Source organism: Oncorhynchus tshawytscha, linkage group LG13 (assembly GCF_018296145.1).
Source record: "Oncorhynchus tshawytscha isolate Ot180627B linkage group LG13, Otsh_v2.0, whole genome shotgun sequence".
NCBI lineage: Eukaryota > Metazoa > Chordata > Actinopteri > Salmoniformes > Salmonidae > Oncorhynchus > Oncorhynchus tshawytscha.
In genome coordinates, this window is record NC_056441.1 from 53,358,835 (window position 1) to 53,371,350 (window position 12,516).

At 44.9% G+C, this 12,516-nt stretch overlaps 1 protein-coding gene and 1 long non-coding RNA gene across 2 annotated transcripts; one reads left to right on the forward strand and one right to left on the reverse strand.

The window, feature by feature from the left end:
- Positions 1–5,537: 5,537 nt before the first annotated feature.
- Positions 5,538–9,601, reverse strand: LOC112265946. The gene is made up of 3 exons (XR_002955859.2): positions 9,191–9,601; positions 6,312–6,429; positions 5,538–6,004 (listed from the first exon to the last, which is right to left on the reverse strand). It is a non-coding gene; the product is annotated as an uncharacterized LOC112265946 (long non-coding RNA).
- A 269-nt stretch (positions 9,602–9,870) lies between these two features.
- LOC112266062 (homeodomain-interacting protein kinase 4-like) lies at positions 9,871–12,369 on the forward strand. The gene is made up of 3 exons (XM_024443551.2): positions 9,871–10,587; positions 10,772–12,077; positions 12,214–12,369. Exons 1-3 carry the CDS (start codon positions 10,052–10,054, stop codon positions 12,367–12,369), a joined length of 1,998 nt encoding a protein of 665 aa, XP_024299319.2. The 5' UTR covers positions 9,871–10,051.
- Positions 12,370–12,516: the final 147 nt, after the last annotated feature.

Here is a 12,516-nt window from a genome sequence, read left to right on the forward strand (position 1 = left end):
ATAGCGGAGCTAATGTTGTGTGGCTATTTTTATCCCTCGAGATCAAAATAAGAACAGGCCTGGGGTCTTAATTTAGAGAAAGTGTGACTCTTCTGGGGAGAGCATCTGTTGTTGTGAGCTTAACACTGAGTGTACTGTGTGTATCGATGGCCTGTTATTAACGTCCCTGCTTGCAGAGCTGAGGTAGTTAAAGTGAGTGCTGTGGTGGTTCATAACCACCATGCCTGCATAGACATGGAGTAATACCATCCCCATTCTGCCAGCTGGACCCCCATGTGAGCCACACAGGTGGTCCCATCGAGCCCTGGCCAGGGACACAAGCCTGCCACTGAAGGCTGCCAGGGAGATCAAGCCGCTTGCATTGTGTTAACGCTGTCATTGTTGCATTCCGCCGCTGACACAAAACTAGGATTTAGACAGGGAGGCTCGGAGCATTGGGGGGTGAGGTGAGGTGGGCAGCTGGCTTGGCACGGGACAGAGTGTCCCAGTGGCCCAGCAATCCCCTCATGTCAGCGGTTCGCTGTGCCAGGGGCCAGAAAACTGGAGCAGGCTGGCTGCGGGGGGCTACAGGGGAAAACATCCCCAATGGGATCTGGGATGGGCTGTGCTCTGGGGACAGCTGCAGCCCATAGTATTGACTGTCTGCTGTTGTGACTCCAGAGGTTGGTCACATGTGGTCACATGATGGCTGTCTGGTCTTTGACAGTGTGTGTGTGTGTGTGTGTGTGTGTGTGTGTGTGTGTGTGTGTGTGTGTGTGTGTGTGTGTGTGTGTGTGTGTGTGTGTGTGTGTGTGTGTGTGTGTGTGTGTGTGTGTGTGTGTGTGTGTGTGTGTGTGTGTGTGTGTGTGTGTGTGTGTGTGTGTGTGTGTGTGTGTGTGTGTGTGTGCGTGGGCATGTGCGCGTGTAAGTTTGTGTGTGCGTACTGAAAAGAAACAGAGGCCGAGCAGAGAAAAGCCCAGCATCTGTAGATGATGGGATGAAAAGCATTTCTTCAAGTTAGCCAATATGACCGCACTTTGTGAGGGCAGAAACCCAGACCGTTTAAATGAAATGTAGAAACATGACAACCAGAAAACATAAATCTACTGAGCATCCCTTCCAACTGTGGATCCCTGTCTCAGGTCAGGACAACAACATCCAAGTGTTCAGGAAGACACAAAGAGGAAACAGTAGATAAGCCAGCACAGACGTCATATAATACCAGGAATGTCTGCCAGAAAAGGTTACACTAACTTAACACAACTGTCAGCTAAACAATGCTCATATCCTCTTCTCATTTTGCCTTGAGCTGGCCCTCCGTCTAGGTGTATTTATAGTCAAGGGACTTGGTCGGGAACCCCTCTTTAACATAAATAACAAGAGCGAGAGATGGAATTTGTCTGTGACATGTTTCAGCAGGGAGGTCAACTGGAGTGGGAGGGGTTGCTAGTGCTACCATGTAGCATGGCATCGAAGCAAGTCTACGGTTTAAACTAAGAACTGATTTGAGCTGAATCTCTTCCGAAAAAACTGTTCCTGTGAAATAAAAGACACTTTGGAACACACATTTCCCCCAATAAAATTGGATTGGATTTGCCAATAGATCTGATTCAAGACAGAAAAAGTCAATGATGTTGTTACTCATCAATATTGTGTCTCCAGAATCTATTGAATGCAGCTCGACAAAGCAATGTCTATCACTAGGAACCACAATAAGGCTAATGAACAGCAGATCCCCCATCACTCGTCCCCCATCCCTACTGACCTGCATTGGAAGAGGGTGTCCAGGTGACTCTGAATATCCCACGCAGACACTCACACATGGTCCAAAGAGACGCAAAACCACAGAGCACATGCACACAAACACACTTTGACACACTGAAAAAAAGGGGAAAAAAGAGAGATGGGTGCAACTGGATGGACAGATAATTATCTGAAGGTTAGCACTCTTGTCTGTCAGTAGGCTGGTGGAAGACCTAGCTGTTTCTGGGCTAGCGTGTAGAAAGAGGGTCCCAGGCTGGGAAAGAGAGAGAGAGAGAGAGAGAGAGAGAGAGAGAGAGAGAGAGAGGAGGGAGGGAGGGAGGGAGGGAGGGAGGGAGGGAGGGAGGGAGGGAGGGAGGGAGGGAGGGAGGGAGGGAGGGAGGGAGGGAGGGAGGGAGGCCGACAGGACCGAGACGGAACAGAATGGGACCGCATTAGCTCAAGTTGACAGTCAGCAGTTTGCGTGTCCCCCTGGTAAAGCCCTGCTCTTTTGTTCGGTGGCGGGACGGCTTTAGCCGGCCCAACACGGCCTTGTGAGCAGGCTTAGTGTTAACTGGTCAATGGACACCGTGTCAGACAGACCTCAAAACAAGCCACAATATAATCAAAAGAAAAACACATTCCCCCTGCCTGGCCTGTGGTAAACAGGCCAACGGGTATCGTAGTAAGATGATCGTACTGTACAGTCAGTCACACACTACTACCACTACTAACAGAGCTTTGAGGCTGAGGGACAACTTGAGAACTTGGGGAAAGAGCTCAACAATCTTTTTCATGCTTGATTCCAAACAGTGTAATAACTTCAGTGGAAGCGAGAGTACTTATCAATGCAATGAAGTACTACCCGAGCACATTGTTGATCATGTAAGTCATCTGAAGCATACCCACTGGGCACAGACGTCAGTTCAACTTCTTTTTTAAAATGTATATTTGGTTGAGTTGTCAACTTATTCCATGTAAAAATTAACAAAAAAAATGCACAATGTCATTGAATTTAGGTTAAAAGCTTGGTGAAAAGAAGACTCAACTCCCTTAGGTTGATGACTTTTTTCAAATCTAATCCATTTTCCCACATTGATTCTATGTCATCACAACATTCACCGTTTGAGTTATTCTACTTTGGTGTAGACCAAGGATCATCAACTAGATTCACCCGTGGGCAGATTTCTACATGAGCGGATGGTCAGGGGGCCTGAAAATAATCACAAACAAATTTGTAGACTGCAAATTGACCGCAAGAAGTCCAAACAGATATAATATTTGACTAAAACATAATAATTTCAAACCTTGCTTACTTTTGTATATGGTCACAAATATCTCTCTATTTTGCGTGGGAATACTTTGGAACAGATTTCCAAAACTAAAATCACTTCGAGCTGATTTGCTGGCGCTTTTTGCTGGCGATATAGTATCGTTCAAAAGTTTGGGGCCACTTCGAAATTGTCACGCCCTGACCTTAGAGATCCTTTTCATGTCTCTATTTTGGTTTGGTCAGGGTGTGAGTTGGGGTGGGCATTCTATGTTTTGTGTTCTATGTTTTCTATTTCTGTTCACCTACTCTGCATCTCACAAAGACACAGCAGTTGGAACAAACATCTCAAATTTGGACTCATCAGACCAAAGGACAGATATTTCCACCGGTCTAATGTCCATTGCTCGTGTTTCTTGGCCCAAGCAAGTCTATTCTTCTTATTGGTGTCCTTTAGTAGTGGTTTCTTTACAGCAATTTGACCATGAAGGCCTGATAAACATAGTCTCCTCTGAACAGTTGATGTGGAAATTTGTCTATTACTTGAACTCTGTGAAGCATTTATTTGGGCTGCAATTTCTGAGGCTGGTAAACTAATGAACTTATCCTCTGCAGCAGAGGTAAATCTGGGTCTTCCTTTCCTGTGGCGGTCCTCATGAGAGCCAATTTCGTCATAGCGCTTGATGGTTTTTGCGACTGCACATGAAGAAACTTTCAAAGTTCTTGAAAAAAGTTAGGCATTGACTGACCTTCATTACAGTAATGACGGACTGTCGTTTGTCTTTGCTTATTTGAGCTGTTCTTGCCATAATATGGACTAGGGCTCTCTTCTGTATACCACCCCTTCCTTGTCACAACACAACGGATTGGCTCAAATGCATTAAGAAGGAACTTTTAACAAGGCACACCTGTTAATTGAAATGCATTCCAGGTGACTACCTCATGAAGCTAGTTGAGAGAATGCCAAGAGTCTGCAAAGCTGTCATCAAGGCAAAGGATGGCTACTTTGAAGAATCTCAAATATAAAATATGTTTAGATTTTTTTTACACTTCTTTGGTTACCACATGATTCCATATTTGTTATTTCATAGTTTTGATGTCTTCACTATTATTCTACAATGTAGGAAGTAGTCAACATAACAAAAAACACTGGAATGAGTAGGTGTTTCCAAACTTTTGACTGGTACTGTAAGTACTCAGACCCTTTACTCAGTACCTTGTTGAAGCACCTGTGGCAGCGATTAAAGTCTCAAGTCTTCTTGGGTATGACGCTACAAGCTTGGCGCACCTGTATTTGGGGAGTTTCTCACATTCTTCTCTGCAGATCCTCTCAAGTTCTGTCATGTTGGATGGGGAGAGTTGCTGCACAGCTATTTTCAGGTCTCTCCAGAGATGTTCGATCGGTTTCAAGTCTGGGCTCTGTCTGAGCCACTCAAGGACATTCAGAGACATGTTCCAAAGCCACTCTTGTGTTGTTTTGGCTGTGTGCTTAGCGTCGTTGTCCGGGTTGGAAGTTGTTTTCTTCTTCTCTGAAGTAGGTTTTCATCAACAATCTATCTGTACTTTGTTCAGTTCATCTTTCCCTCGATCCTGACTGGTCTCCCAGTCCCTGACGCTGAAAAACATTCCCACAGCATGATGCTGCCACCACCATGCTTCATCGTAGGAATTAATCAATTCAGGTAGCGTTCTCCTGGCATCCGCCAAACCCAGATTCACCAGATGGTGAAGCATGATTCATCACTTCATAGAACGCATTTCCACTGCTCCAGAGTCCAATGATCTTAGGCTTGTGTGTGGCTGCTTGGCCATGTCATGAAGCTCTCGACGAACAGTTCTTGTGCTGACAAGAAGCAGTTTGGAACTCGGTAGTGAGTGTTGAGCTTGTGTGGCCTACCACTTAGCCTACCACTTCACGGCTGAGCCGTTGTTGCTCCTAGATGTTTTCACTTCACATTATACTTACAGTTGACCGGGGCAGCTCTAGCAGGGAAGAAATTTGACAAACTGACTTTTGGAAAGGTGGCATCTTATGGCGCTGCCACGTTGAAAGTCCCTGAGCTCTTCAGTACTGGGAATTACACTGCCAATATTTCTCTATGGAAATTGCATGGCTGTGTGCTCGATTTTATACACCTGTCAGAAACGAGTGTGGCTGAAATAGCTGAATCCACTAATTGTGTATATTACCATTTGTAAAAAACATTCCAATATTCTGTAATAACATTTATTTTACACCCTAAAATGAATCCATTTGAAGTAATACAAGGCTATTGCAGATTGCTTTTAAATCCACACTTGATCAGCTCTGAAACGTTCAGCTGGTGGTATCAAAATTCGAAGTGAGTTAGAGTCCATTCCACCGCTTACCTGATTTGCTGTCATGAGACTATCCCCTTAATGTGATCAAATCTGAGTGTTGCCGCTGACCATTCATAACTGCCAACAGACAATCCAATAACACTTGAAGTGGTGAAAAGGAAGTATCCTAATTGGATGATATCATTCAAAAGCACGAGGAGAAAAGGAACAGAAGTTCAGGGTCAAAACAGTACTTTATTTCCCACATCAGTGTATTATAAACCTGGCAGCAAATCCAAGGGTCATACATAGTTCTGATAGCACTCACCTCGGAACTAGAAGCACAAGCATTTCGCTACACTTGCATTAACATCTGCTAACCATGTGTATGTGACAAATAAAATTTGATTTGATTTGATTTTGGCACTTCCATAATCATGACTAATATTGTACGTGCCAGAACGGATCAAAAACAATCTGTTTATGACAACTAATGTAAACATTTTCACTGCTATGAACTGGATTCATTGTTAATAGTGTTTTGACTTTTAATAGCTGAGCTACTCATCTCAATGATGGATTGAGCTGGTCATCGTGTTAGAAAGGATTGGACCAGGGCTTTGGTATCGGGTCCTCTGCAGTGCCATGCCATCTCTCGCTTTGATGGTGTTTCCATCTGCCATCACTTGCTTGCAGATCCTCCAGCCACTGGTCCTACAGTTATGAGATAACCGGCATTGGATAGTCACAAAGCAGAATACACAACTAAGGAAAACGTGAAAATGGGCAGGGAACATCAGCAAGCAGCAAACCATGACCATACAGTAGTTCATCAAATAATGAAAGAAACCATTGTGGCTACAACCCAAATCAATTGGGGCCAAATGTAGCCACCATGTCTAAGGTTGTGGATTGGAAATTGTGTAACTGGAACTAAGTGACATAACTGGAAGAGAGATGCGGTTCCTGGCCTGTGGGTTGGGATAGAGGGAAGCCAAATTGCGGTGGAAGAGGAACCCACCTTCAAGCCATCTGCTGCCCACGGAAGAGCCAGACACCACCGATGGAGTCATCACAGACTGCGGCACTAGCACGGCAAAGGCATGCCCCTCGTCTGCATCTGGTCCAGCCTAAAGAATCTGGATAGGGAGAGGATCGGAGCGGATCAGAGGGGTAGAAAATGAGAGCTAAAATATTAGAGACAGAGATGGGGTGAAAAACTACAGTCCAGTAACTCCTCAGTACACTTTCCAGAGAGAGGGACACGCAATCATTCATTGATGTCAAGAGGAGAGATCAGGCTTGGTTTCTTAATGCTATGTTACTGTATATGGCTAGATATAAATTAAGATAGAGATCTCATTCCAGGCCATTTGGAAAGAGCACGCCCCAAACCCACCCCTTGCCTATACTCCCCTGGGTAAATAGAACCACCCAGATGGGTGGACACCCTGGGTTGTGAGGGAGTTCCAAAAGGCCCTGGGTCCGGCATGGGGAGAGCCAGGCAGGGAGGAGGGTGACGCCCATGAGTACTGTACACACCCTTGTCACCACACCTGCCCACTGGCACGACAGGATTATAATTAAAGTGCATTTGTTCTTTTGGTAGGAACATTTCTGTCAAAAGAAAACACATATAGGCTACTGTTCCTACACACAAACCAAGATCCTTCCTCCTTACTGGTATGTAAAGGCCACCTTTGTGGTCTTTCTTTTCCATTAAGGAGTCCAGTAACACCAGCACCTGTGTGGGAAAAGCCATATGACATCTATATCATCCAGACCAGTGGTTAGGTATTCAGCCCTACAGAATCAATATCACATTGGATGGGAAAGTTGGAGAGTGCAGAGTTGTCTCCCTCTAAGGGACAGGGAGCAGGCAAGTAGGGGGTAGGCTGAGTGATTAGGGGTGAGGAGGGTGGGCTGGCTGGGGGCGTGTCCAGGGTGGTGCTCGGAGCAGCAGCTCCTCTGTCAACACAGGACATTCAGAGAGAGGCATCCTGTCCTGATAGAGGACAGCGCCACCAAACGCCCACCATGGCTGTAGACAGTAGGCAAGTACCTCTCCACTCTCCCTCCTCTTCCCCACTGGGTGGAGGCACTGGCACAGGGAAACCAAAATAAACTCTGGGCTATGCTTTGCATACTTCTGCACCTGACTACATGGCATTACAGAAATTGTTCTGCGATCTGATCGTGATAGAGAGTGACACACACGTGTGTTCACGACAAAGTCCAGTGCATACCGTACCTTATCATGGGCATAGTCCAGTGCATACCTTATTCTGACTGATAGGGCTCTGAGATTAGTATCCTAGAGCGATTGATGAGAATGTGAAGCAACACTGCACGCCATGTGACATCACTGCGGCTATGGAAACTGCCTTAATGCTGCCCACCAGTGCTTAAACGCTGCTACTGCAATACACTCTACTAATAGGACTAAAACTAATGTTTAACATTCAAATGTATCTCAATCTCTAAATACTGAATGGCCAATTAGGTAATTGATCAAACTAGCAAAGGAAAAAACATACAGATTTTCTTTCTGGGGGTCTAAAATGGCCGGCACACAATAGCTGCCCATAATTTGCAATCGCAATGCTCTACTCTTGGCACTGGGAGCAGTCATCCAAGGCAGTAAACTGAATGATGAAATGGTTCAAATGAACCTAAATAAACTTGAAAAGAAAGTATGACTTCTTGTGAAAGTGATAAACGCAGAGAGAGAAAAAGACAACCTCATAGCTTTAATTCTGGGAGTATTTAGTATGTATTAAGAACCCCATTAGCTGCTCCACTGCGAGATATGAGGACTAATCGTGGTGTTAAAACTGGACCTGCAAGGAAATCATTTCCATAGATTAAAAGGGATTAGCCATGATTGATCAGCATTTTTTATAAAATAAGAAGTGACACGAACGGTGAGTTTACACCAGGAGGAGGCATCGCGCGGTGAAACATCGGAAGCCATTCACTTTCAATGGAAGGAAAGCAAGAGAAGCCGAGTGGGCGGGGGACCATTGAGCGATGAGAGCATTGGGCGATGGAGCTGAACTGGGCGGGACTAAAATTGGGGAAAGCTGAACAATATTAAAACCTTGTGCTCTGTTATTCAGGAACGTGTCAAGACCTGACCCTCAGAGCCTACCTTCTATTGACCCTGTTGACTCAGGGAAAGATTAGTAGGAAAGATTTGTTTATCTTTTGGTCCATTCAACAACAGAGCGATACGAACCTTGTTTCAGCAGGATGTTGTATCTATACCTTATGTTATGCCTTATTGGAATGGATTTATTGATAATATCTGTTGGAAAAAAGTTTGGATGTTGCCACACACATACCTACGTGTTAATGTAACAGTAGCATCGTTACCCATCGCTCCACAAAAGCCGCGGCCCATCTTAACAAAAATATTTCCTTGTTAACAAAATCTACCCTACCCTTAAGAAAAACATTGGTACATGGCAACAAAGCTATTAAGTACTGATAACACTACCTAGATTTGAATTTAATTCAACAACCACCAAGCTATTGCAAAATGTTGTTAAATTACTAGTACTTCACTATTCCCCAACACTGGTTCTGCGCATGTTTAGTCCACCAATGTTAGGCTACCCCAAAGTCACCTTGGCAGGTCATTGATGAGTCTACAATGAAGTCAAAGCAAACCACATCCATCCTATAATTTGCCTATGACTATGTCTTAGACTCAGTCCTGTAGTAGCCTATATGTTTCAATCGAAAATTATTTTATAAATTAAAATTAGTGTCACATCTCGAATTATTTAATACATTCATATGAAAGTGTGTGTGTGTGATCAAAAAGGTTAGTGAAAAACTTAGGCTACCAAATCACCAATAAAATAAAAGTTGTAACAGAAATACTTGTACTCTTACCTCATCTTTATGGTGGATGACTTGGCGCTGATCTAGAAGTTCGAAATACAATCTGTAAAAACTTCGGAAGCCTCACCCAAGGGCTCCACAGTTCGTGCGCCCGGCATCATTAGATAACGGGACGATTGTCGTGGATAGAGCATAAGCTGCACAATTCTATAGCCTACCAACCACTCCTAAAAAGAAAAACAATAAACGACTGCGATATCTTACTACAACCTGTAGGGCAAAAGTAACTGTTTTTGATATAGGCCTATATACCGTCATTTTCGCCCGGTCCCAAAGTAACTGTTGACATAATAGATGCCCCTCCTTCTTCTGATGATGTGGAAAAGGTTGGATAGGTGGAGGCCATTGACATCAGAATTCAATTGTAGTCTCAAGGATTTTGCATAGAGACGGGCATAGGCTACTGTATATATGCATTCGCTAGGCCAAGTCATTTTTTTTCAGGAACAAAAACAGTGAACAAATGTATTTCTTTATTTAGCCTATGTATTATTGTCATAATAATAATACATTTAATACTAATAATACTGTAATACTTATTTGTTCATCATGTATTATCATAAAGGCATATTGTTATCATTTTTAGTCTTATCAGTATTAGCCAACTAATATAATCGATGATGGTTGAGGATGATGATGATAATGATGATGGTGATTTTCTCAAAATCTCGGTCATTTAAACAAGTGAAGGTATTGCAACTTCTGCAAATAGTTTAGTTCTGATGAAACTTTCGAAATAGAATGCTTAGAATTGTTAGATCGCCCAGGGAACGTTCCATGGATTTAGAACTATTGACAATATGTTTATAATTGAAATTAAAATCACCACAAAGACCAGGAAGCAAGCTGAGAATGAGAGATATCTATTCTGAAACTGAAGTCTACCACACTTTGGATGTAGTGGGAAAGGGTACCTTCGGAAAAGTGTCAAAATGCTGGAGAGGGAGTGACGGAGAATTAGTGGCGGTAAAAATGATGAAAATGGATGTTCACAGAAATCGAGTGATAAAAAATGAATTAAAACTTATAAGTGCTCTTTCCCGGAATAATTTGAAGACAAGCCACATAGTTCAATTTCACGAGGCCTTCCGTGACCAAACGAACCATTACCTGGTTTTTGAACTATTGGAGAAGAACCTGTATCAGCTTCAGAAAGAGAATGGTTTCAAGCCGATGGCGGTCCGCAACATCAGGACCATCACGTGTCAGATGATAAAAGCACTAGCCAAACTGAAGGAACTCGCCATCATTCATGCTGATCTGAAACCGGAAAATATAATGATCGTGGATCATTGTCGCCATCCTTTCAGCGTAAAGTTGATTGATTTTGGTTCTGCAAGTATTTTCAGTGAAGTGCATTTTGTTAAGGAGCCATACATCCAATCCAGGTAGAGAGCATATGTTGCACCACATGCTTTGTGATGTCTTGTATTTGTGATTGTGATCATTAAAACAAATTCAGGGTATATGTGTGAACCCAAAATGATCACTTCACAAAAAACAAAAAAAACATTTGGGAAAGAAAATAACTACTTAAATTTGCACTTACCCTGTTTTTCAAATAACTCACAGGTTCTATAGGTCTCCTGAAATCCTACTGGGCCTTCCATTCTGTGAGAAAGTGGACATGTGGTCTCTGGGTTGTGTGATGTCAGAGTTGTTCCTTGGATGGCCTCTGTATCCCGGCGATTCAGAGTTCGATCAAGTAAGGTACATCTGCGAGACGCAAGGACTACCGCAAGCCCATCTGCTCAACATGGCCAGCAAGGTTCACAATTTCTTCAAGCTCACCACCAACAGTCGAGGAGAGAATAAATGGCAGCTCAAGCCCAACAAGAGGCGTCCCCCCTCAGGCACAGAAGGCCGTACCCAGGGGAAGCAGCTGGGGTCGACAGATCGGAGGAAGTACATCCTCTCCTCCCTGGACCAGCTGGAGACCATGGAGTTCACGGAGCACGACCCAGAGCTCCGCAACGAAGACGTGGCAGCAGAAGTTGAGGACCGCCGGAGCATGGTGCAGCTCCTCAAGCGGATGTTAACCTTGGACTCCCACCAGAGGATCCTACCCAATGCAGCCTTACACCATCCTTTTATCAACATGCACCACTTACGCATGTACCCAGACTACAACCGCTACTATGAGCAGTCCGCTCAGGCTCTCCGTGAAGCCCTGATTCAGGATACAGCTCCAGAGGGAGACAGCTGTCGGTCTCACCATCTGAATGCAGAGAGGGGCCAGCGGTTCCTGTACCCCAGGGAGAAGGAGGCCCACCAGTCATGTCCACGGGTTCAAAATCACCATGACCACCGGGAGGGCTATCCACCATCCTCAGAGGGTTTACAAGGTAACAATGGGGTTCTCTCCCAGCAGACCCCAGTCCCCAGTGTGCCTCAGTCCCCCACAGCACTGATTGAAGACCTGATGGAGAGCTTGTGCATTGTGGATGAGGCCAGCCTGGAGACCACCATGGGGGTATGGGCGGACAAGGATGTCCAGTGTGCCTTCCATCCGTCCAGTTCTGTGATACCTTCAGATCTCCAAGCTGGCCTCCAACCAAGTGAAAGCATTGCCTTCCAGGAGACTGAGCTAGACTGTCCTCACTTAGGCTCCACCAGCAGAGAGGAACCAGAGAGTGCCTCCATGCTGTCCTATTTCACCAGGCTGTGTGAGAGCCAGCGCCTGAGGCAGCCAGTGGCCAGGTCCTCGCGGTCCGATCCTACCCACAGGTTGAGCTACACCTCTGTGCCCCAGGTGGACAAAGCAGGTGAGCCCATAGGCTTCAGTTTCTTTTCTAGGGACCCCACCACCCAACAGGACCTTGCAGGGCCCAGGGAGCAGGCAGGGGCAAAGGAGGCAGCCCATGATTATGGTTTGGAGGTAAGAGTATGTCATTTTGGAGATACAATATCATTGTCAGTAGAGATTCAAAGCATAATACTGTATAAATGGTGTGGGGTTTACAATTCTGGAACATTTTTGTCATTTTACATTTTGCTGTCCCACTCTCCCACAGGATATCCAGTTTCTCAATTTTGAACCTGAAGGCTACACCTGTCATTGTGGCCAATGGTGGCCGGCGTGGACCACGGACCCAGAGGTGTCCTCCTACCTGGGCTACGGCCCCCCAGCCTGCTGTAGCCATACACAGCAGCAATGCCTCCACTACTGAGTCTCCTGGTGGGAGGGGGTCAACGTGATCTCCTCAATACAGCAAACAGACACTCTGCCAATGCAAAGCAGGCCTGAATAGACAAGTAGACCCGCTTTTTAAAACAGCCCTCTGAAAATGTTGTCATTTTGAGTTTCATATTGACTG